Source organism: Columba livia, chromosome 1 (genome assembly GCF_036013475.1).
Source record: "Columba livia isolate bColLiv1 breed racing homer chromosome 1, bColLiv1.pat.W.v2, whole genome shotgun sequence".
NCBI classification, from domain to species: domain Eukaryota; kingdom Metazoa; phylum Chordata; class Aves; order Columbiformes; family Columbidae; genus Columba; species Columba livia.
Genome location: NC_088602.1, coordinates 45,847,017 through 45,872,665, shown reverse-complemented (window position 1 = coordinate 45,872,665; position 25,649 = coordinate 45,847,017). Strand labels below are relative to the sequence as shown.

The 25,649-nt window shown below is 35.7% G+C and overlaps 1 protein-coding gene across 32 annotated transcripts in view; it reads left to right on the top strand.

Annotated features, from left to right (window-relative positions):
* Positions 1-25,649, top strand: part of MYCBP2 (MYC binding protein 2) — a 198,400-nt gene that overhangs the window by 80,616 nt on the left and 92,135 nt on the right. For 31 of the 32 annotated variants that reach the window (XM_065056127.1, XM_065056062.1, XM_065056297.1 and 28 more), the window contains 18 exons: positions 516-635; positions 1,046-1,127; positions 7,316-7,433; positions 8,570-8,774; positions 9,127-9,280; positions 11,647-11,819; positions 12,913-13,038; positions 13,141-13,268; positions 14,958-15,049; positions 16,081-16,215; positions 16,297-16,380; positions 17,049-17,145; positions 18,982-19,174; positions 19,784-20,058; positions 20,955-21,176; positions 22,854-23,045; positions 24,172-24,378; positions 25,138-25,269. In XM_065056127.1, the coding sequence (XP_064912199.1) occupies positions 516-635; positions 1,046-1,127; positions 7,316-7,433; positions 8,570-8,774; positions 9,127-9,280; positions 11,647-11,819; positions 12,913-13,038; positions 13,141-13,268; positions 14,958-15,049; positions 16,081-16,215; positions 16,297-16,380; positions 17,049-17,145; positions 18,982-19,174; positions 19,784-20,058; positions 20,955-21,176; positions 22,854-23,045; positions 24,172-24,378; positions 25,138-25,269 (2,735 nt within the window). Of the gene's footprint in view, positions 1-515; positions 636-1,045; positions 1,128-2,925; positions 3,041-7,315; positions 7,434-8,569; positions 8,775-9,126; positions 9,281-11,646; positions 11,820-12,912; positions 13,039-13,140; positions 13,269-14,957; positions 15,050-16,080; positions 16,216-16,296; positions 16,381-17,048; positions 17,146-18,981; positions 19,175-19,783; positions 20,059-20,954; positions 21,177-22,853; positions 23,046-24,171; positions 24,379-25,137; positions 25,270-25,649 lie in introns of those variants that run through there. The other variant, XM_065056286.1, reaches the window with a different exon arrangement.

The window sequence follows — 25,649 nt, the reverse complement described above, 5'->3', positions numbered from 1 at the left end:
TGTTGAAAATCAGCTGCATAAGCAAATGTTAGTTATGTAGAACAATGACTATGTGGCCAAGTTGGAATAGCAAAAATATCTGTAATGAGTAGTAAATGGGGAAAAAAATTAGTCCAGGCTATTCCTGTTCAGTCTAACTACAGTGCTTTCTGTCTACTTCAGAGTGCTATGTTATTGAAGAATGAAAGTAATGGTTATGAAGCAAAACTTCTGAAGTACTTTGAATTTCCTGTTTTGCTGGGCATTTTTGTCTACTCTTCAGAAGTTTCTGCTTTAGAGGATGTGATGTTTTCCAGTGTGTGACTTTGTAGTACGCTTTTTAGACGTAGAGTTTCTGTCATCTTTCATATCTACTTTGATGCCCCATTTTGAGCTGTCCCTCTTACTATTCTGTGAGTTCTTTCTCCTACCTTACAAATGGTGGGGTGGGGAGTTATTTACTATTCTTGTTCTATTCATTGTTCTAATATAACTCTTTAGAAGACATGGGATATAATTTTAAGGTTTGTTTATAGATGGAAGTGGAGAAAGAGGTGAGAAGGATGCCAGCAAAATCACAACCTATCCACCCGGGGCTGTCCGCTTTGACTGCGAACTGCGGGCTGTACAAGTTAGCTGTGGATTTCACCATTCAGGTAAGTGTTAATTATAGTGTAGCTTTTTTTTTTTTTTAATGTTGTCATATGTGTTTTCACTGCTTTGCATTTAATTTTCAATAAAGATGTATATGGGAGCATTTAAGGTTGAAATGTGGTAGCCTACTATTCTGGCCATCAACAATGAAAAGGACTATAAGTATCCTATATTGAATTACATCAGAGCTTTTAAGCAACTTTTGTAACCATTTGGCAACATCTGCATGGCACAGCTCTAGCCCAGTGTGGGGATGTCAGCTGGGATGGGTTGTAGAATCTCTGGTATAGGTCTTTTAGTGTTGGAATAGAGATTGTTGATTGTGCTGCTCAGAAAGGCTAAGCAGCACTGGTGCTGTACCATATTCACATGTGTGCATGTCAGAAAAATGTTCTTTTTGTTTGTTTTTCAGTGGTTTTGATGGAGAATGGTGATGTTTACACATTTGGATATGGGCAGCATGGGCAACTTGGACACGGTGATGTTAATTCCAGGTAAGCTGGTAATCAAAGGACATGATTTTTGGTTGCTATACTGCTGGATAAAAAATAACTAAGTTTTTTGCTTTTCTGTAGCTAGCAAGTGAAAAAACTCAAATATTGTTTAAATTAAGTTGATACACTCTCATTCTGCACTTATTCCATATAAACCCACTGCATACATGCACTATTAACAGTAGCCGTACTCATACTCTATAGGTATTTTGTCTATTATGTGAAGGCTTCTGTGCATAGTTATTAGCATAGCTTTGATAATTGAGTAGAAAATGTTTCTGTCTCTTCACTTCTCTTTGCATATGTGAGAGAATGACATTGAAATCTCATTAGGATTTCTTTTTTCTACAAAATACAACATATGCAATAATTCAAATTTTATGAGATTATAAACTTAGATTAACCTGCTTCTGTTACATTACTGGCAGCAGTTCAGTTATGATAAAATCTTTCTTGTTTATTGTTAATCTCCCAAATTAAATCACTAAGCTTTGGGTCTCAGCTGCATTTTGCGTACACGTACTTTAGATGTCAGCCTGAGAGTGACCTGTTTGTTTTCTTTCTGGTCAAAGATAATACAGAGGTCAACAGATTCCAGAGAGCTATTTGACTAGCCAGCCACTATTTATCTCCTTGGGTATGCTCAGTAGCTCTGTAAACTATTTTCTTGATCTCCATTGACTAAAATGAGAACATAGACAACTGAATATAGGTGTCTTTATTGTGAAGCTCAGTCTCACCCTTGATATCTCATTTGTTCACTCAAGTAAACAATCAGCGTCCTGCCATAAAAGCAAATGTAATAATGTTGTTCTTTGAGCATGCACATGTTTTATTTACATGTAAGACGTGGAATTTTGAGTAGTAGGAATCAGTGGAGCTTTGAGTGTGTCCAGTAATGCCCAGTATCCTTATGTAAAAGGCATATAGAGTGGAACATCCATGACGTGTCTTCAGTTCTGCCATTTGTCTTGTAGCAGTGAGATCAGAATTACTGAACATCTGTCCTTTGGAGACTTCCAAATCGTTTCTTTCATCAAGTTTCTGAAGAAATCTTCATCATCTTAACACTTTTGTTGGATTCACTAAACAAAAGGGGCAGAGTGAAAGAAGAAAGTTTACTGGAAATGTTACTTTGCATTGACTGCTGTGCCTAATGGTAGTCTCTAAACTGTTTGCACTGGACTGGTGAATGCAGTCTGTCTTTCTGCCTATGACAGAGCTGTATCAGACAAGTACTTCGTTTTTCAGTCCTGGAAATTCTTGGTTACTTGTTCTAAGCTACAACTGCATCAGCTGGCAATTCAAGTCACTAGTAGAATAACACTAGTTTCTGTCTTAAAGACTGAAGAGGTACAAATAGCAGTGACATTTGTACTGGTAACTTACTGTCTCCTGTTTCCAACTTTTACAAAATCCCTTGGCTTTTCTGAAGGCATCCGGGCTATCTGCTGTATCTGTCAGAATTTCAGACAGTAAACCCCACATCTGTTGCTTATGTAGGCAGAAACTGGATGGAGACTATATGTGGTTCCAAGTGAAATCCTAGAAGAGAACATGAAACATCCTGTGCCGAAGGATAGTGCTTGAGCAGGCCTACAAGCTGAGGAGGTACAAGCAGCTTGGCACTGACCTTGAAATTGTTCTATAGCAGACCCTAGACAGTGAAAAAAGCCTTGAAGAAATTTGGAGTATGTCCTGTGCATGAGAACTGGCTGTAGTACTATATTGCTGTTTAGCACCGTCATTCAAATGGTAATTTCCTCATTGATGTACTTCTTTTTCCAGCTTTAAGTAGAGATCTCTCCTCTGTCCTCACAGTAAGGGACTCAGAGAAGGAAACAGGGAATCCTTATGCAGAGTTTCCACCTCATTTGGGATGCAGTGGTGCTCAGATGGCCAGCTCCAGCCAGGTCAGTGGTATGTCAGTCATGCAGTGTGTCACATTGCCTGTATTGACCCCAGGAAGACCATCATCTTCTGAATCAAGGAACTAATAATCTACTGTGTTTCCAGGAGAGAGAGATAGGGGTGGAAAAAAAAAAAAAAGGAAGCACAATTTAGGCAGCATAGCTAGTATAACTAAATATGGGGACCCCTGAAAGCAAGAACTGTCAGGGAAAATGCAGGAATTCTCATTTTCATCTGAGGGAGCCATCTTCCTTGCCAGATGAAGCAATGATGGAAGTTCCTGGGGAGCAACTGATGAGTTATCCTTTCAGAGACTTCTGTCTTACAGTGTAAAGATATAGTAGTGAGACTATATTATAAAAAGTCTTGAAAATGCTTACCTATTTTGAATACCACGTTCTTGTTTAGACTTGTCTTTCTCCTTAATTAAGGGGATTCTGGACTCCTTCAGGAGAGTGTGGTAAGCACCACAAATTATGCCTCTCCACTTAGTAGGAATGAGGCAGGTTACATGCCCTAGAAGGACTTTTATACACACAAGCAAACAAAACAACAGATGAACAGGACAATGTGCTTCTCAATAAACCACGAATAGAACTGAAATATTGTGGAGGAACAAGGAATATGCACAAGGTGGTGGTATTTTTTTCCTCCAGCAAAGACTTCAGCCACTCACAGATGGACCATGTGAAAATGCAAGTGATCTGGTTCCTTGGAGGCTATTTTTTCCATATCAGTAATCTGGAGCCATTAAACTACTCTGCATAGGCCTTCTGAGAAAAATCCAAAGTGATGGATGTTGATGAGCTATTCAGCACATGAAGGATTTGTCACTTTCTGCTTATTTTCTTCTCAGATTAGATGCTGTTGGCTAGAAACACAATGGAAGCAAGAAATGCCTTGCAGTATCTAGTCTTGATGAAAAATAGCATGTGTTGTGTTTGGGTAAGCAAAGGCCTGTTTGCTGATGCTTCTTTTCATAAGCTGGGACTTAAGACTCTAGGATCTTTCTGTTATTATTCAAAATTTGCCTGCATTTCTTGTACAAACTGTTGACGTCAACACTACATTAGCAAGCATGTGATCTGGTAGTCAAGCTCCAGAAATGGGACAACTGAAGTAAGATAATCCTGATGAAGTCTTGCTTCCGAAGGTTCAACAATAATGTGGAAGAAAACTGAACAGACCTACCACGGACAGTCAACTGTGTTCTATTTGAAGACAAAGTGTAGAAACTGTGTCCTACTAATATCTCTAGGAAAAAATAAGTGCTCCATCATCTCTTTGATAGGAACCTGTTTCTAGGTGCATTGTGTGATTATCTTACTTCAGCAGTGGAGTGTAGGTCTTATTTACATCCTTTCCCGAATCTTCCAGTTACTCAAAAATGTAAAATACTTGGTTGTTGGGGGTTTTTTCTTTTTTGGGGGGGCAGTGGGGGGGTGGGTGTTTTTATTTGTTTGGGCTTTTTTCTTTGTTCACCAACTCTGTCTGCAGTTGCCAGGAGTTACTACTTGTTTCCTTTTATGCACTGCAACGTACCAGCCCGTAGTGTACCTGAATTTACAGCACCAGGGTCAGCTGCCCCAAGTGACATCGTTGTACTGGCCCTGGTGGGCAGTTCTTGCCTGGATCAGTACCATGGACAGCGATCACCCCACCAGTTATTGCAGGATGAGTTTTCCAAGAGCACATCTGCTCCCAGAAACGCTGACCCCTCAGAATGGAAGAGGGGTTGGGTGTAGGCTGCCAAAATGCATTTGGACCTTCTGCAGGATCCTGAGTTAGCTGCTGTATATGTATATGCTGCTTTTCATTTAGCAATTTTACATTTTCCCAAAGGGTCTCAGGTTAATTTCTGTATAGTTGTGGGTTGGTCTTTTGGGATTGATCTGTCTTAAGTATCTGTGTCATATCCAGAAGCCAGAGAATCTCTGAGTGTTTGCAAGTGTGACATTCAGCTCCATCACAGAAGAATACTTCTTGCTTTCTCCCATTCAAATTGAAAAACCCCGCTTGTCAAAACTTTGTCCAAAAAATCTCTCAGACTCTTAAGTGTCTATGCTGAGTTTTCCTGTCTTGAGTTCCAGAGGGACAGGGAAGTACTCCATAGCGTCACAGGTTTTAAATTCCATATACATCAGGCAAACCGGCTTATTGTATTTTTCCTAATCTCTCCTCGTTTTATGAAGTGAAAATTATTTTCTGCAATTTTACTTAATTTTGTGATGTACTTAAGTGTCTTAAGTTTTTCACTGCTCACTTCTTTAGTTGATACACTGTAGTTGGCCATTCCAAAAGCTGAGTGACCTTAATAAAAGAGCTATTTAAGAATAGAATATACTACATCTTTCTACATTAGTTGTTTGTCTGGTTTTGTTCTGCTGCTGCCAAGGGAATATCATATGCAGCATTCAGATAAAATTCTTAGATAGATTCAGTTGGCAAACAGAAAGATCAATAGTTTTGGTGTTAATAGCTTGACTTTTATGTAACAAATAGATGAAACATGAACTTTTTTTTTCTTTAAAGCATGAGGTTGATAATTCCATGCCTGCAACTACCATAGTTTTAAGGCAGAGGAAAAAAATAATCAGAATATTTCCCTTTAACGGTAATGCTTTTGGATTAGTTCTTAATTATGTTTTGTTTCTGCTTCAGTGCCTTTTCAGGATTCCTTAAAATTAATGGAGGGCAAATGTAAAGTTTCTTCTGTTTTTAAAATGTTTCATCATTGGTGCTGCTAAACTTGGATCTCTGTATCTGTGTGTAATCTTACTGGTGCCCAAACCCATGTGCCTCTAAGTCAACAAAGGCTTCTGAAGTCGCAGATGTCGTGTTGTGAATCCTCTACCAAATCTTATACTGCCCTTCAATCTCTCCATTTCCACTAGCTTCAGCCACTGGAAGCCGCATTCACTGCAAAGGAATAACTTATTTCTGTGTAGCTGTGTTCCCTCTCCTTTATGTCATCAACCTGTCTTCATTTTGCATTCCTTTGTTCCACATTTCCATATGTTCACATCTTCCTATCTACCCTTTCCTCTTCCATACTGAACACACAACTCATCTCCTTCCTCCTACTTTCTTGACTTCTGATTTACCTGCATTTCAGCCAAAACCAGAACAGGCAGATAAGCTGTCTTTATACACATCAGCTGCTAAACAATGGCTAGGTAACCGTGGACTGAAAGTTTTCATTCCAGTGTAAGACAACCTGTTCTTATTTTAGATTAACCTACTTTTGAAAGTGTGTGCTTAAAAGTAAGTTTAAATAGTGCTGCTGTTCTCTGGGCTCAGTGTTCCCAAACATAAGAATTTTTGGGGAATAACTTGTTCTTCAAACTCGAAATCTTTCTAAGTCCACAATAAATTTGAAGTCTTGGTAGACATTCATTATGGGATTCAAAGTCTGGTACAAGTTCTTGTAGGCTCCTGTTCACTTTTTTTGAGATTGAGATAAAAATTAATTTTTAGTATCTCATACTTTAATCTTCTTTCTTGTTTTTATTCTAAGTCATCGCTTCAGGTTTTCTTTCTTTGCTTCTTGATCATTCTTTTGTGTTTTTTTTCCTTCATCTTTACTGTAATGAGAAATCTGTTTTCTTATACCTATTTGAGAGAGACACAGATTAGAATTTTTCAGATCTTTCTGGAAAACAATTTGGAGAGGTTTGTTCTTTGCTGAGTCTGAGTTTGGTGGAAAGCAGTTTTAAATCTTATTCTCCATTAGAAAGTTGATGGAGGTGGATAGACCTTCTCTTTATTTTATGATTCCCTAAACAGTGGTTTCAGGAGGGCCATATCAATTTTGCTTTCAGTAATTGTACTAGGTTACTAACCACATAAGACTTGGATTGCTTCATAATGCAGAAAAAATATTATTAATCGGTGCTTAACCACGGTCCTCAGTACAGAGTTGCTTTTACTGCTATAGTTCATTGCAATATATTTAATGTAAATACATATACATGCAGACATATAAGTGTAACTACAGTAACTTTAATCCTACAATTATGTTCTATGCTAATTTTTGAGTTAAATGGAAGAGAGGGTACTTGATCTGGTTCTCTGTAATAAAGAAGGTATAAACTTAATATTCAGCACAGTCAAACCTTTCTTCATTTAATATGTAAGATGTTGCTTGACTCTGGTTCCATATAGTATGTGAACATAGAGAATGTATTTCACGGTGATTGAAAGCCTTATAATACTAGCGTATGTGTTAAATGTTGCATAAGCATGTATTGATACAAAATTAATTTATTTTGCTATAGGGGATGTCCAACTTTGGTGCAAGCATTACCAGGTCCTAGTACACAAGTTACTGCTGGGAGCAACCATACAGCTATTCTCTTAATGGATGGCCAGGTTTTCACATTTGGAAGTTTCTCAGTAAGGAAATAATATTTACTTACAGAAATAAGCTAGTAGTTAGTGTATTGTTCAAAGACCTTTTCAAAACTGTTGCTTTTATAGAACTACTCATGACTTCTGCATGTGGGTTTGTGTCTGTTATGTTTAAAATGTGGCTTCTAATATTATTGTGGCTAGAAAAACATGATGTCAGAAATTTTTGGTGTTTTTTACATTTTAGTGAAGATGGTGGTTTAAAACTGGGTTATTTTATAAGGTGCACGAGTTTTTCAGACTCTTATTGCAAGTTCCATTGCATATAAATATCTATTACATATTCTATTATCTGTCTGTTTGCATGTGTTAAAAAAAAAGGGCTATTTGCTGTGTGGGCATGCTTCTTCTCCCTTACCACTTTAAAGAAAAAATTACCTCGACTTCATCAGCCTGCAATGAATTTCCTTTTTCTGAGTGAGGTAGATGGAGTCTGAACAGGTTTATTGCAGCAGTTCTTACTACATACTTAGGTACAGCATAAGAAATGTTGGTCTGTCTCTCAGTAACTAGCTGTAGATAAGAAGTAAGGCCCTGGATCTCCAGGTGAGGAGGTTAATGAGCATGTTCTTTTTGGCTCAAGTTTGAAATGCTAATTGATTTCTTGGTATTTTTGAGACATATGTGGACTGTAAGTCTTACAGTCCAGGTAAGTTTGGAATTGAGTGGAATTTAGACTGAATCTGCATGGTTTGGGGTTGGTTGGTTGGTTTTTTTGTTGGTGGGATGTTTTTAGTTGTTTTTGTTTTGTTTTTCTGTCCTATTAATTGGTTCTTTGTTTAGCACTAAAGTTATTCAGCTATTGAGTTTGAAGGCAAATAAATGCTTCTCTATTTGATTAAGAAGATGGAAAGGAGTGTTATCCATCATGGAGAGTTTGAGTTGCCTTTAAAAAAGTTACCTCAAATACCTAACTGAATAGTGAGGAGCTTATCTGTCCATAACTTGTTCCTTGTATTTAAACATGTAATACTTCACTAGCCATTGCTTTTTGAAGTAATTTTGTGATAAACTATTTCTTCTAGTTTACTAACTTTGTATGTTGAAACTATTGAAGTAACTTGTTCATCTTTGAGATTTATTGTTACTGTTACTTACTAATTCTTGCATTCTCCCTATAGAAAGGTCAGCTTGGTAGACCAATTCTGGATATGCCCTACTGGAATGCAAAGCCAGCACCTATGCCTAATATAGGCTCTAAATATGGACGCAAAGCAACGTGGATTGGAGCGAGTGGAGACCAGACTTTTCTCCGGATCGACGAAGCTCTCATTAATTCTCATGTGCTTGCTACATCGGAGATATTTGCCAGCAGGCATATAATAGGCAAGAACTCTTCTCAAATATTTTAAATGCTTATAGAAGTGTTAGAGAAAAAATACCTTTGGTCACGTGAACAACAGAGGAGCAACAAGTCAAAAATGTGAATGGAAAGAATTAAAAATATTTGGCTTTCTAGTTATACTGCACATAGTGATCCTAGCTCCTTTTGAAATGAATTCTATTAAAAATAAGAATGTAAAAGTGTAAACTTCTGCACTTAAATCTTACTATGGTTTACTTTTTGCTCTAGCAGTATATCTGTTCTTCCCTACTACATTAATGCTTCATGCATAGAAAATGCCATGTAATGAGCGGAGTCTTCATGTTTTTCTGCTCTGTTTGCTCCCTAATCTAGGTTTGGTACCAGCTTCAATATCAGAACCTCCTCCTTTTAAATGTCTTCTGATAAACAAAGTAGATGGCAGTTGCAAAACATTCAATGATTCTGAACAGGAAGATCTTCAAGGTTCTGGTGTGTGTCTGGATCCTGTCTATGATGTTATTTGGAGGCAAGTGTGGATTATAGCTATTAAAGTCATAGTGTAGAAATCCTTTTTAAATATATTTTTGGAAGCTGGAGATTTTATTATGCTCCTTTACCTAGTAAATGATTTAGCTTTTTGTCTTTCATGTATCTTTTTTTCACAGTTTTGCGACAATTTCTTCAAATAAGCCAAAACCAAGCACCTTCTTTTGGCTGAATTTATTTGTTTTCTTTTGTTTTCATCATTCTCATTCCTGTTTCATTATGGTTAGGTGACCCAAAACTTTTCCACTTATTCAATCTTTCTGTTCTTCTCTTACCTCCATTCATCTCCTTAACACTTAACTGAGTATTTTGATTTTCTTGCCATACCAAGCTTCCACAACCTTGTGTCTTAAATCCTTATCCTCCTCTCAGGCATTAGTGGTTAAGACCTCAATAGGAGAAGTGGAGTAATTGTATTCTTTTCAGTTCTGACATTCTGAGAGGTCAAAATAAAATACTTGCTTCAATGGCATAGACATTCAAATTATGGTTGTATTTATTTCACTGTCTGGGGGGTGATTGCTTTCAGTGGTGTATTCGAGCAGGCATAGATCATAAGCCCTTGTTCCAAAACAGAATCATAACATCCAGTTCTTTTACAGTGATTTAAAAGCTGTCATCTGACTGCAAGTGATGGATGATGTTTAAACTGTTTGAAGATTTAGAAAAACAGAAATAATCACAGAATAAATCAGGGAACCAGCTAGTCTGCGTTCATCTGGAAAAGATAGTATCATGTAGGATCATATTTTTAAAAGATCATTGTGTCTGTAGACTACTTGCATCCTACTTTGAATGTTTTCATCCCAAACTGAGATTCAGGAACTTAATAGCCACTTAACATTGAAGCATGCATATTTGCTAGGCATATTCCCTTATCATGGCTGTAGTTGTGTGTAATGCACACCCCCAGAATTGTTTATATCTCATTAGCTAAGTACCAGTTCTTAATTAAATTATACTGGGATTTGAAATAAGGAAGAGTAGCACCCACATCCCTTAAAGGTCTCAGTCATATTATCCACGTGATTAAAACATGCTGAACAACTCAATTTATGAAAAATGTAGTTTATCGATGGCTGTGGTAAAGCAGCAAGTTTCAGAGGAGGAAAGGTGATGCCTCTCAATTGATGTAGCACAGTAAAGTGGTTATTCAGCTTGAGGAAGTTCAAATTCACATGGTCAAGGTATTATTGTGGATGAGCATGGGTTGAGGCATTTTGTCTTGCAGAATTTCAGGGACTGTAGAACTAAAGCAAGAGCTTAAATGCTTAACTGAAGATTCTTGGAGTCTGTGGAGATTTATTTCTGTGTTCTATCCCATTCTTGTTTAATAGAAAATAGTAGAAGTCTAAAGAAGACGTGAACAAATATGCCTGTTAGTAGTGAAATATTTGGTGTATTAGGTGTTATTCCTGGGCATTTTTATTCATGCCAATTTAAAATGAAGGGGGCAGTTTCTCTTTATAGAGAGACAGCATTCTTGATTACATAGATTTTCAAGATTTTCTTTACTGCTTTGTGACTTTTTCAGATAGTAGTGAAATTCAAGTAGTTAAATAATTTCATATGAATATACATGTATGTATAAGCTTGCACATTGCTCATTAAAGTTCTGAATACATATGGTGTCTTATAATATTTTCAGTTTAAGCTATTTCTTTTTGTTAGTTAGACCATCTTAGACCCATTTGGATTTCTAGAACAGTGTATCAAGTGAAAATTCCTTTTGTAACTCTGTCTTCCTTTTACATAGTGATATCAAAGACCTTATTTTATTAATTTTTTTCTCAATGTTAATCTGTAGTATAGAAAGTCTTTGTATTCTTTTGTTTATTTTGCCCTCTTCTGTAATCCCTTAAAAAGTCATAAGATGACGTTATCCATTAAAAAAAGCCCAAACAAAATATGTTGGATTTCTCAAGATCTTTTTACTCTTATTTGAAGGTGAGTAACCCTTTCACTTTCGCTTGGCATCTTTATAATTTTTGAGCACATCTGCCATTATATCTAGTACTTTACTAGTTATTTCATGCTTCTTAATAGATTATGCCATTTTAATATTTATTGGTTTTGAAAAGTGTCTTAACATCATCTGAAATGTGTAAATCCATAACATGATTTTGACTTGAAGAACAATAGAATGCCTTTTTTGGTCTATTTGCTAGTGTGTTAAGCTAATGAAGTGTTTATGTATTTGGTGTAATGGTTTCCAGTTTTAAGAGTTTGTACTAGCAGATCTACAGTTTACATTCAATAGCTTATAAAATTTAATTGTAACTTCGGGTTTTGTATTGTTTTAATTGGTAAAAGGGTTTTTTTTCACTCTGTTTTGTCTTGCTCTAGGTTTCGACCAAATGCTAGGGAACTGTGGAGTTACAATGCAGTAGTTGCCGATTCCAGACTTCCCTCAGCTCCTGACATGCAGTCCCGGTGTAGTATTTTGAGTCCAGAACTTGCTCTACCAACAGGTTCCAAAGCTCTCACCACCAGATCTCACGCAGCTTTGCACATTCTAGGTATACATATATAGTTGATGAGTCAGAAACTTGGATGAACTAAAGAGGCATTACTGAATGTATAAATGAATTGTGACTTTTGTGAGTTAAAACTTCACTTTGTAATCTTTCACCATAGCTCTTAACACTTACGATCTGGCTGATATGCATTATTTTAATCGTAGTAGTTATCTTCTGCTGTCTTAATAATGCTAGAGGATTTTAGAGTTCTGATGGAACCTGCTACTAAAGGTCAGCAGAATAAATTAAGAAGCCTTCCTAGATGATCTTTTGGACCTTCTACAGGATAAAGTCAGTACTCTTAAATTAACCTGAAGTCTCCGAAAGACAGGAAAAAAGTACTCTTAAATAATCTATTTTTGTTTTAAAGTGAATTAAATATCTAAAATTAGAATTTAGTCTTTGTGGTTTTGTATCATGGGGCACTAGGAGTAATATGATTTCATTTTGTAGTCTAAAAAAACTACCAAAAAATAATCGTATTCTGTTAATGTATAAACAGGCTACATTGCAACATACCCAGTGCTTCAAAGCACAGCTTTGTGATTTATTTTTTAGCTCAGTTGCTGATTGTGATGAATGATCAGTTCCTCCTTCTGCTCCATTTTGTGTTAGAGAAGTGCGGAACTTTAACTTCAACCGTACTTTTTTGTGTCTGAGTCAGAGTAAGGCACATTAGGTACCCGTGTGTGTGAAACAAATTCTCTGACGACTCTCAAATCTGCCCATAATTCTGGTACTTAAACTCTTTTTTGGTAATATGGGAAATGTATAAAAGAAAAAAAAAAATCAATGTGTTGCTGACAATTTCTTTACCATTAGAAAAGTAGCAAAGTAGATTTAATCACATTTCTTGGTTATTCTGGAAAATGAATAAATTAAATGAAATGGATCTTCAGTAACAACACTGAGGTTCTACAGCAGTGACCCCTGATCTAGTCAAAAAGCTATAATGATATTCAGTAGCATATGTATGGCTTAGGGAGAAAGCAGTTACGATGCTTGGATCTTTTGACTAATATTGATTTCCATTTCACTGATTATAATCAACAGTAAGAAATGTTGATTTCTTATTGGTTTTGCTTTCTTTTAGGTTGTCTTGATACTTTGGCTGCTATGCAGGACTTAAAAATGGGTGTAGCAAATACAGAGGAAGAAACTCAAGCAGTGATGAAAGTTTATTCTAAAGAGGACTACAGTGTTGTGAACAGATTTGAAAGTATGTGCACAGTAAAATTTTATAGCACAAGCCGATCAGGCTTGTAGAATAAAAGACTAAAATAGATTAAATATATTTTTGTTGTGGGTTTTTTTTGTGCAGGTCATGGAGGAGGCTGGGGTTATTCAGCCCACTCAGTAGAAGCCATCCGTTTCTGTGCAGATACGGATATCTTGTTAGGTGGTCTTGGTCTTTTTGGAGGTAGAGGTGAATACACTGCTAAAATAAAGGTAAGTTTTTTGTGGTTTGTTTTAAACAATATTATGTTTTAAAATCAGAACTTTGGAAATGCTACCTAAAACTTTAATTTTATTTTTGATGAATGAGTGGCTTACTGTATATTAAAAGCGTTAGTAATAGAACTAGAGAAGGCTTCTCAGTGAGGAGTAATGAACCTTATGCAGGTAAGGCAGGTGAAGTAGAGAGCTGAAAATTACTATCTTAGTTGTCAAGAATTAGCCCATTCTGACCTTCACTAAATGCCATCATACAGATGTCTTGAGCAGATGTGGCAGTGGGTGGAATGGTTCTGTGATCTATTTACACAATGCTCAGAGGTCCACCTGCAGAAAATTGGTGTTATGGACTTCAGGTTAGAATCATGTCCTATGTCAAAATACACAAGGGATGGCTTCTCAACAACAGAAAAACAGCATTTATCAGTAGCTGGAATTCGTTTGGTACCAGCTGAGCCATTGCTTCCTGCTGTCCCTGCCACCTCTTTCTCAGATTTTTCTCTGGATAACTTCTCAGCTGGGATTCTTCAACAGAGAGTGAATGTCACCAAACATATTTAAGTCTGCTCTGTGCCAAGTAAAAGGATGGTTAGGGCTGGAGCATGTGTGCTGATTTTAAAATAAATAAATAAAGCTGGCTTTGGATAAAAAAAACTCACATAGACAATGTGATGACAGAGTGCTGGTTTCTGACAGTTAGCTTCTGTTCCTGCTTTTAATGGAGTTTTCAGAAGCTCCCAAAAAACATTGTAAAGGAAGGATCTAATATTTGTCTGAGATTTGTATTATATGTGTATATTCAGAACATGTTGTTACTTTTTGTTTAGTGGGTTATTGATTTTCTGTTTTCAGGTGAATAGGTATTGAAGTTTGTTTTAGGGAAATGGGTGGTATGTGCTTAGTACTAACACTTGCATAAGACAACAGGAGATCCAAAATAAGTAGTTGTACTTCATTCTAGTCAAGGAACTTAACAACAACAAAAAAAAGGCATGACTAATGTTCATACTATAAGTAGTAAACCTGTGAAAGCACTCTAGTATTATTTTTTCAATTTGTTTCTGGTTGTCTAGGATTAGCTTATAGCCAAGATAAGATTTGCCAGTCCTACCACAGACAAACTCTCTATTAAACAGGTGTTTGCAAGAGATGTCATAGACATTTATTGAGGTCCTTTTTCAGACTAATCAAACTCTAGAAGTGGTTTTTGACTGAGTAAGAAAAATGTTCTTTTCAGAAAGGTATCATCTTTTGTCCTAGTCACCAACTGTTTGTAACACAGTTGACCAGCTCTGCTAACAGTCAAGCTGCCACTTACTGGAGAAGTTGAGTTATATCTTCAGTGCATTTCAATCTATGGCGAAAGGCCTGCACCTTCCGCCCAAATTTGCCTTTTTCAGATGCTCTGCATTTGACTTGCCTGCAAGATTCAGGGAGGTTCTCCACTTAGGAATATACCTGGGCATAGGACTGTGAGATCAGTGTGAATTGCTATTTTTTAAAAGTTAATGATATTACGAAATTCTGAGATCCAGGTATGAATTTGCCTGTTAGTGGTAATAACTAGGGGTTACTTTTGCGAAAGCAGTTGTAAAGGATTTGCAGAATTCTAGACAGGAAAAATGCTGTTATAAGGTTTCTAACAGCTAAGACATATTTTTACCTTTTTTCTTACTCCACCAGTTGTTTGAATTGGGTCCAGATGGAGGAGATCATGAGACTGATGGAGACCTTCTTGCTGAAACAGATGTCTTAGCATATGATTGTGCTGCTAGGTAAGATGTTTTCCTCACCTATTTCTACCTACTTCTTGACCTTTGTTCTCAATTTTTTCATATACATATTAAAATAATATTAAATATCAGCAGAGGTATTATCTACATGATTAGAAATTTGTAGCGAGTAATGTAAAACACTCAGAGTGTGTTGGGTAAAATAGTAAACCACCGAATGCCTCACCAAGCCATTATGGTACTAAATTAAAAGGAAAAATCACCTCACACTTGCTCTTATATAAATTAAAGTCAAATCCCATATTCCTATGATGAGAAGACACAACATTGTAGCAGCTCTTTTGAATGCTTCTATCAAAAGGATGCTTTCAAGTGCAAATGGGTATTTGTATTAAAGAACTCATCATTAAACTTATTGTAGTATGAAATTATCATGCCTAAAAGAAGGGTTATTGTGCTTCAGCTCAGTGGAATAAAGTAGTTATTGCATGAAAGATTTGTTCATATGGATGGCATTAGCCATATTTTAGCTGCTTTTTCATTCCGTTATGAAATAATTTAACATTTAGATAATCCATGGCTAATTCTTTTTGGTTTAATTCTTATGTATCTATAACCATAAATATATATGCTGTTACTTTCTTACATATTCGTGTGTTATTCCTAAGAATTTATGTATAAGCTCCTTTTACTTACAAAAATTAAGCCAGAATTTTCTGAAGTAAATAATATAATTAATACTTCTCTTGCAGTACTATGCATTAAATATAATTGGGTTATTGTGTGTTAATTTGACTTAGTCTCTCTTTACTCTATTTGGCATTTGATATCTGATTGTTTCAAAATGCAAGATCAAGGTAGTTTGAGGCATTTGTAGGTCCTTCTGAATTATTATTTTTTTAAATTACTACAATATTTTTCAATTAAATATTTTTAATGTTGAATATAAATAGATACTTCGGATTAATAACTTCCATTAATTTTCAATTTTGTTTTATAAGTGGGGGTAATTCATTAAAGGTTAATCTAAAAATTAATTCACTTATATCTCTTTCAAAATTTATTTTTCCCAGAGAGAAGTATGCAATGATGTTTGATGAACCAGTACTCCTGCAAGCTGGCTGGTGGTATGTGGCCTGGGCAAGAGTATCAGGACCAAGCAGTGATTGTGGATCTCATGGACAGGCCTCTATTACTACAGATGATGGGTATATTTTTTTCCTATATCTTTTAATACAAAATAAGAGATCTGATATTGCTTGAATAATAATTGGGTTATTCTCTTCCAGTGTTGTATTTCAGTTTAAAAGTTCCAAGAAATCAAATAATGGTACAGATGTTAATGCTGGGCAGATCCCGCAGTTACTATACAGGTAATATTTTGACCTCTATTTAGAACAAGTTATTGCCATGTGTTTAAACAGAGGCCTTGTTAAAGTAAGTGTAGGCTTCATGAAATTATTAAACTAAGGATATCAATATCTGAAAAATTCGGGGAAAACTTGATGTCTTTGAGAAAAATAATAAATCCATTATACCACTGTTAATTTCTTTGCAGTTTTTCTTTAAGAAGTGATTCCTCACACATTATGTTCTGAGACTTAAATTTAGTTCAGTAGAGTCTCATGATTTCATCTAACATGCTTCAGTTTTTTTCTAGCTGAGAAGTATTCTGTTAAGTAGACCTCAGCTCAGGAGTAGTATACTATCAAACAGATAGTAGTAGCTCCACAAAATCAGTTTCCTTCAAGGAATAACATTTCTAGTCTTAATGTCATCTGAAGAAATACAGTAAATACTTCTACTAATTTCATACATAATTAGATCTCAACTTTATCAGTTGTCACAATTCTGCCAGTTGAACAGAATTTAAGATATTTGATTGCTGGTTTTAGAAGGATTGGAGAGGGAGTTATGCTGAAATTGAACAAGTTTTTTTATAATTACATTAAACTTTTCTTCCCTCTTCATTCCACTTGAACGATACAAACAGGAAAAACTTGGTGCGGCTTTCAAGTTAGTTCTTAAATTGTTCTTCCAGGCTACCAACAAGTGATGGCAGTGCATCCAAAGGAAAACAGCAGACCAGTGAACCTGTGCATATTTTAAAGAGATCTTTTGCCAGAACTGTCTCAGTGGTGAGTATTATCAAGGGTCTTCTGTATTTCCTGCAAGTTCATCCCTATTTAGAAAACTGAAAGACATACATGTGGAAATAACTAATGATTTTTTCTGTCTGCTTTATCAAGCAGGAGTTAGGTACACTGACATGTAGAACGTTGTATTTTTTTTACTTTTTTTCTCAAGATTTCAGATGTAAACTTAAGTCTAAGCTAAGCTTGGGATTGACCTGAGGATGAGAGCTTAGAAATGTATTTGTTTACAACATATAGTTTACTTTCATGTGTGAGCTACTTAGTTTGGGTTTTTTTGGGAAGGTGTGGGGTGGGTTGAATTCATACTTACTGATTGTATTCAATGTACAAGCCTTACCCCCTGCCTAGACATGAATATAATTAATAGCAGGCTTTTTAGAGTTTGAGGGAGTTTTGCTATATGCTTTCTTCTGTGGCTTTTAAATTACTGGCATTTATTAGCCATTGGTGAGATTCATCTTCCTCTTGGATGCATTCTGATGCACGCTGAGGTAGCATTTAATGAAACTTTGATGGGCTGAGGAAAGGGGTGTTAATAGGCACAGTGAACTGCAGCCATTAACAGAAGCTACTCTGCAGTTCTTCACATACAAGGAGGTTAGTCAAATTTTGAGGAATAGTGCATGAAGTTGAAAGGCAGTATTATGCAAGATAAGGCAAATTCGGTCTTTGTTTTTGACGTACAGTCCCTTCCTTATCTGTTACAAGCAATGATTATTTTATTTTCAGTTCCATCCTGGTTTATATTTTATATTGCATTACAGATACTGTCAATATTCTCAGCTGATAGTTACACTGAAGTTATTGCCTCCATATGGACACTTGCAGTTCAGTTTTCTTAACCAGCTTGCTTTCTCTTGTTTATGTATTTTCTGTTTCTTCAGTATTCTCTAATGATCAAGATGATCTTATCTAGTTTTTTTTTCAGAAATGTATTATCTACAAAATTTGCATTTTTAGTAATCATATTATTGACCTATTAATAGCTACTCTTAATATATGTTTGCTTAAAAATATTTGCTTTAAGCTATGAACTCCTATGGCTTTTAATACTTTGCGCTGTATCCTTCCTCTTCATTATCTTGCTGCTGTTATCCCTCACCACAGATGTGAACTGAGATAAGAGGAAAGTTTTGGATTTCTGCAGCATTAGGCATTTTATAACTAACTTTGTATAAACAGCTTGATTGTTGCAGCTAAAAGGTATACCTGCAGCTTGAAGGTATTCAATAATGAATACTTGTAGTTTGCCTTCTGAGATACAACTTTATGAAGCTATCAACTTCTTAAATTCTCAAATTTCTTGTGGATTGTAATGTGCTTCTGTTACATTTTCAAGTAGTGTAAATGTGATATAGTTCCCGTGGTCGTGCAGATCATAACTGTTTAAAGCAGAGCAAAGACAGCCCTGTGAAGTCTTTACTGTTACGACAAGAATGTGTTCTGTTAAAAGCAGGTATTACACTACTCATATGCAAATGAAGCGAGTAAAACTTACTGAACAATCTGTATTACAGGTGAATACAAACAATTGTTAGTTCTTAAATAACTGTGAGAATTCCACACACAATGGTATTATAACATATGTTATAAATTTGTTTTAGCATGGTATTAGTCTCTCCGTCCTCAGTGCTCTTTTGTATTCTCAAGCAAATAGGATTTATGTGTCATATGGTAGATGTGTTTAGACCTAAACACGTTTTCATAATAAACATGGATATAGATGCTATTTGCTTTTCACCTTCTTCTGACACTGAAAGATCACTTCTTGTTTTTAACACAAAATCTGCCTTCTGTGTCCTTCATACCCTGAAATAGGAATGCTTTGAATCCTTATTGAGCATTCTTCACTGGAGCTGGACAACACTGGTACTGGGAGTCGAAGAACTTCGTGGACTTAAAGGTTTCCAATACACTGCTACACTTCTGGACTTAGAAAGGTTGCGTTTTGTGGGCACTTGCTGCCTGAGGTTGCTGAGGGTCTACACCTGTGAAATATATCCAATATCAGGTATTCCGCTTAATTCACTTGTTTCATATTTATCAGCAAATAACAATCTACAGGAATTTCAAAATTTGATCTTCCTTTAGGATAAGCTGTAAGATGAAATTGCTTATACAGTTGGTTTTATTGGAGCAATTAAGAGACTTCCTGTCAGTAACAGGATATTTGCAATTATCTGCATAACCAAGCATCCAACACCACACATTTTTACTGTAATTTGTGTCTATTTTAAAGTTAATTTATTGTTTCATTTCACAGTTGAGTCCTTTTGAACTATTGGTAACTTCTTTTTTTCCTGTTTCTGTGCATAGTAGCTACTTTGGTAGTAAGGAGAATTTAAATTTGAAAGACAGCATAATATATTAATAATGTATTCATAATATAAAGACTGGAAAACTGGAAGTTTCTGATGTTCAGGTTTCTTTGCTGTATTATATTATTATATCTGTATAAAACACCCTCCATTGTTATCCTTTTGAAATTAACTTCTCCGAATGTAGATTCATCAGTGTTGCTAAATTCTAGTTGTTTTATTTGCATGTAAAATGTACATTTGAATATGAAAATATTTCATTTATTGGACATTTAATACTCCATTTTATATAAACGTTCTAGCTACGGCTAAGGCGGTTGTAGAAGAAACCAGCAAACTGGCAGATTGCATTGGAAAAACAAGGACCTTGCTGAGAAAAATTTTATCTGAAGGAGTTGATCACTGCATGGTGAAGTTGGACAATGATCCACAAGGATATCTCAGTCAGCCCCTCAGTCTTTTAGAAGCTGTTCTTCAGGAATGCCATAATACATTCACAGCTTGCTTTCATTCCTTTTATCCAACGCCGGCTCTCCAGTGGGCATGTCTCTGTGACTTGCTGAATTGTTTAGACCAGGTACAGTAAAGTGGCAGAAGTAAATATTACAACAGAGTTGGCCCTTTGGCTAAGGGCCTAACCTTTATTCCTTTTCTGTGTTTATCCTGGTTTGCAACTTGAATTCTGCTCTGGTTTGGTTTTTTTAAATAATTGTTAATTTTGGTTTGGATTAGCTTTATTCTTTTTTTGTTTGTTTGTGTGTTTTGTTTTGTCTGTAAAATGTGTCCAAGTTCAACAAGGTCCAAGGTACTTCTGGCTCCCTTAGCAGTAAGACTGTCTCTGAGACAGTGAAAAAAATTGTGGTGCTGGTAACTGTCAGCACCTGCTTTTATGTGGCATTTTTTATGCTCATCAGTAATACTCGAGTAACTTCTCATTATTAAATGTTACAACAGTGCTCTGATCCAGCAAAGTACACGAGAAGCTGGCAATATTATCCTGTAATCAACAGCTTTTTTCTAAGTATTCTGCTTATTGTGAATGAGCATCCCACATATAGACGTTGTAGTTGCTTGCTTGCATTGGTGACAGTGAGATTATAAGCTTCTTTCATGAAAATTCATTTAACATAGAAAAGTGAGGAATCAGTTCTTTAATATATTCTTGTAATTACATTGGTTAATTGTAGTAAATGATTGGTCATCAATAGGTGCCGTCATTTCAAAAGTAATTTTAAATGGGTTGTTTGTTTTAAAATATTTCAACCAACAAATTTTACTTACTCTAATTTGATCTGAACAGAAGCTTATAAGAGAAGATAAATTCACAGGAAAGCTGGCAGAACATGATATTCCTCATCTAGATTATTTTTATAATTACTAAAAAAACTGGAAAGTTTCTTTCAAAAGTAGGTTCTCTGTCATTTACTTTGAACGCAATGGTGCCACTGTATTAATTTAATTTAATGTTTTTAGGACATCCAAGAAGCAAACTTCAAAACCTCCAGTAGCCGACTCCTTGCTGCCGTTATGTCTGCTCTCTGCCACACATCAGTAAAACTGACCTCGATCTTTCCCATCGCTTATGATGGAGAGGCGTTGCTGCGATCAATGGTCAAACAAGTCAGCACTGAGAATGATTCTGCTCTGGCCCATCGTTTTCCTCTTTTGGTTTCACACATGGAAAAACTTAGTCAGGTTAGGATATATTCTAAAAATTTAGCTACTTGTTTTACTTTGCAACGAAAAACAGTCATGTAAATTGATTTAGCTTTATAAGAATGTAGCTGAATTTGCTGGAGTGTTTTCTAAAACGCTGCTTTCAGAACCTTGCTATCTTACCCAAATTTTATCTGTTGGTCTGAAATACTCCAATTATTTCTTGTTTGGAGAATGTCTAAGCAAAAACTATTCTTATTTATTTTGAAATATCTAATTGTAGAGATACAGTGTAGAGTTGTCTTCCATTTGGATAGTATTTTCTGCAACAGTTTTTCAGCTTTTTAATGCGATCACAAGAATGAACATGTGGATAGATTGTGTTTTGAGGAAGAATCAACACAGCTTTGGTAATAATTCATGTCTCAAACTGGAGTTTTTAAAGGAGTCAACAAGCAGGTGGACAAAGGAAGCCCCATTCATATACTTCTATGAAAGGTTATTAAGCAATTTCCTAATCAAGGGCTCCTGAACACTGTGTATTTGTAGTTTTGTTATTCTAAAATAGATTTCCGCTAATGAAAAAGGGTAAAGATGATAACCAAAGATATGGGACTACTAGCGTTCTTCGCTTTAGAAGACAAGAGGGGTAGCATCTTAGGAAATTATGAATTATATAGGAAAGTAAATAAAGGATGATTGTTGAGCCTTCCGATGCCAAAAGATGCAAGCAACCAGAGACCTTAGGAAAAAAGTTCAAAAGGTAGTTGCTCTTCGTTAAATAAACAGTTAAGCTGTGCAACATCTTGCTATAGGCCATTTTTATGCTAAATTTTTTCACAGGCTTCAAAAGCACCTGCACAATTTAATAAAGAAGAATAAAAACCACCAAAAGCTATTAAATGCAAAGATAATATTTCCATCTTGGGTACAGCTGCCTCTTGACTGCCAACAATAGACTGAGTTCTGTGCAGTTATCTATCTGTGCAGATTTGCTTGACCTGATTGTCTTCCCTATCTGTTCAGTACTTAAATATTTTTGGGAGACAAAATGGTGAAAAAGACAAACCTTTGATTTCCATCCGTAGACCTGATTTTATTTTTTCTTATTGGCCATGACTTCCAGTATGGATAAGTGTTCTGAATAACAGTGAATGTCACTGCTGGGGAGAAGACACAGTAGATGCTAAAGCTTAGATTTGTTTCACAGTCTTCATTCAGTGAAGTGACAGCTGTTTTTGTAAGCATCTCGCCACTGGTTTTATCTTACCTGGTTGCACAGAAGATTCTCTTTGCCAACGCCAAACCAAAAAGCTTCTCAGTTTCCTTTAGACAGTTGGGAAGACAATGATATGAAAAGTTCCATAGGTGGTAATATATCTGTTGTTTTCTAATGTATAGTTATAGATATTACGACAAGGAGAGCTATAAGGACCTCTCCTGGGAAAGACACCTATATATCTTTCCAATGCAATAAGCTAAGTCAGTGCCACTTCATTCTGGAAATTAAGACTATTAATCAGTCTTTTTAACAGAGGAATACATACTATGATAACTTTGGGAATTTTTTTTTTTACCCTAGACATTTCTTATTTTTAAGTAGTCATGATTTTTTCTATTACCTAATGCCTCTAGTATGTGAAAATAAATGTGTGTTGTTTTTTTTTTTTTTAAGTAAGAACAATTTCATTTGTCATTTTTCTTTTCGTAATGCAGAGTGAAGAAAACGTTTCAGGGATGACAAGCTTTCGGGAAGTGCTGGAAAAGATGTTGGTCATTGTTGTTTTGCCAGTACGGAACAGCCTTAGAAGAGAAAATGAACTTTTCTCTTCACATCTGGTTTCTAATACCTGTGGGTTGCTTGCTAGTATTGTGAGTGAGCTTACAGCATCGGCGTTAGGATCTGAGGTAAAGCTACTATAAAATCATGAGTAGAAGTCTTTTGGGACAAGTATATTATGAAGGTGATATAGGTTGTGACAGCAATTATATAGGTATGCAGATCTTTCGTAGATGCTGGAATTCTCAGTTCTTTTAGTTTCAGATGTTTAACATAGTTTTAAAAGCACGAGTACACTGTATTAGGGAAGTACTGTTGCTAATTAGCTATTTCATTATGGCTGAAGAATACTGCGAATTGTTTAAAAAATAGCAATTTTGTTTGAAGTACCTCACTTTTTGCATGCATGTCTCTGTATGTATACACTCAATATGTAGTTGTTCAGTGGTCACTGGTGGCAGTGCCACATCCCTGAGCGTCTCTGTGCCTCTGGTATCCTGGGTGCCTCATGAGTTCCAAGCCTATCTGCTTTTGATTATCTGTCAGAATTTGTAATGTTTTTTTGTTTATGCATTGCGTCTTTCTCCCTTATATGTAAGGTGCTCCTTACATATCTCTTCCTTTATATATTAAATGTTATGTAATGTATGTATTATATTTTTACAAGGCTTTGTTAGAGTTTTTTCCATTTTATTTGCTTTTTATTCAAAAGTTGAGAGTGGTACTGAGTTCAGCTTTTTAAAATCCAGAGATTCATAGTCATAGACATTCCCTTTTATGACACTTTAAATAAATTTCTAGCATTTAACAACACTGATTTGATTAAAGGTGTGTCACAGCTTGCATAGTATCAGCAGAACCCAACTTTTGATAACACCTTGATTAAAGATGTTTTTCCTGTTATGTAAGGTCTGTATCTTTCCTCTGATCATGGCCTTACCTAAGATAAAAATACGTAAGTCATCTTCTTGAAGTATGGTACAGTTAAGCTATCCTTCCTGCCAAGTCATCCTATGAAACGCATATTTAAATACTTGAAAAAACTAGGAATCAGAATTACCAGAAGTTATGTTTTCTTTTTAGTCTGTATTGACTAGAAGCCCCAATAGTGACATCTTTTATGTTTTATCAAGTGACTGTTAAAATTTACCCAGTTGAAAATGTAGTAGTTTAATTCACTTAACTTTGCTTTATTAAAGTTATCTAGTCCTCAGGCATTACCTTGTCCTGTTTCTTGCATGTGACTTTCTACAGGTTGATGGGCTCAACTCTCTCCATTCTGTCAAATCCACTCCAAACCGATTCACTAAAACAAGCCAGGGAAGAAGCTGGAATACTGGGAATGGATCCCCTGATGCAATATGTTTCTCTGTCGACAAACCTGGTGTAGTTGTTGTAGGATTTTCTGTTTATGGTGGAGGGGGAATCCATGAGTATGAGTTGGAAGTACTAGTTGATGATGTAAGTACTGCATTTGGAAAACCAGTTTGAACAAAAGTAGCGTCATAGTTTTTCATTATGTTTTACAGTGTAATATCGTTACATTCTTATACAGTCTAGGCTACCAGTGCAACAGTACAGTAATGGGGTTCTTTTATTTCCTTGTGGTGGTGGTTTTTGTGGTATGGCAAGCTACATGCCATATCTAGTAGGGTTCTTTTCTTGCTTATGGTTTTGAGATCTTACTTTATTACAAATAAAATTTGATGTATACTGGGCTTTTCACTTCCTAGAGCTAAATGTGCATTAGCACCAGTTTTCTCTCAGCAAACCACTAAGGAAAATACAAAATAAAGCAGACCAAGATAAAACATTTTGAACCAAAATTTGAAGAAAGGGGTAGCTTACCAGTGTGGTTGCACTATAGCTACAGTTTTGTGTGCTGTTGAAGTACTCTCTTAAAAGAAGCATGAAACTTCACTGTGTGTTCTTGTAATGAGGACACACCTCTGTTCTTTTGCACCTGGTTCTTCACTTTAATCGACTGTTCTAATCTCTTCCAAAGGGCAAGCGTAGGTTGCTATGGAAAATTACAATAATTTCCTTTTTAGCAGAAAGGCTTTATTGTTGACTCTGAACAGGTTTTCCAGGTTTGTTCTATTTTGTGATGCTGTGTGTAACAATTTATACATGAGAGCATGACTTGCGCAATTGCGTGAATGTCATTTTATAATATTTACATTAAAAACATATTGAAGTGGCTTTGTTTCTTTGAATCAGAGCGATCATACTGGAGATTCAACTCATTCTCACAGATGGACATCTTTAGAGTTGGTTAAAGGGACTTACACCACAGATGATTCTCCCAGTGATATTGCTGAAATCAGACTTGACAAAGTGGTGCCACTGAAGGTAAACAGAAGAAGTGCATGTCTGTAGTTTTCATATTACTTCTTTAGGTAACAAAAATCAGAATATTCAATGTAAATTGGTTTTTTGTGTACACATTTACAAATTAATCTTTATAAATTTGCTTTATAAATCCTCAGTTTCTCCCTGTGACTGAAAGGTTCAAATCCAGGCATCTGAAAGAAATTAAATCTTAATTTTTATAATAGCATAAAATAGACTGTAATTTCTTAGTAACTTAGAATATTCCTGAATGGATGACCTTTTCGTGTGTAATTTGGTAGCTAATTTTCATGGGTGCTTGGTCACTCTTCAAGTAATTAGAAGTAATATTTTACTTATGGTCCGTAGTTCGGGAACACAGAACAGCTCTGGCTTTTGTT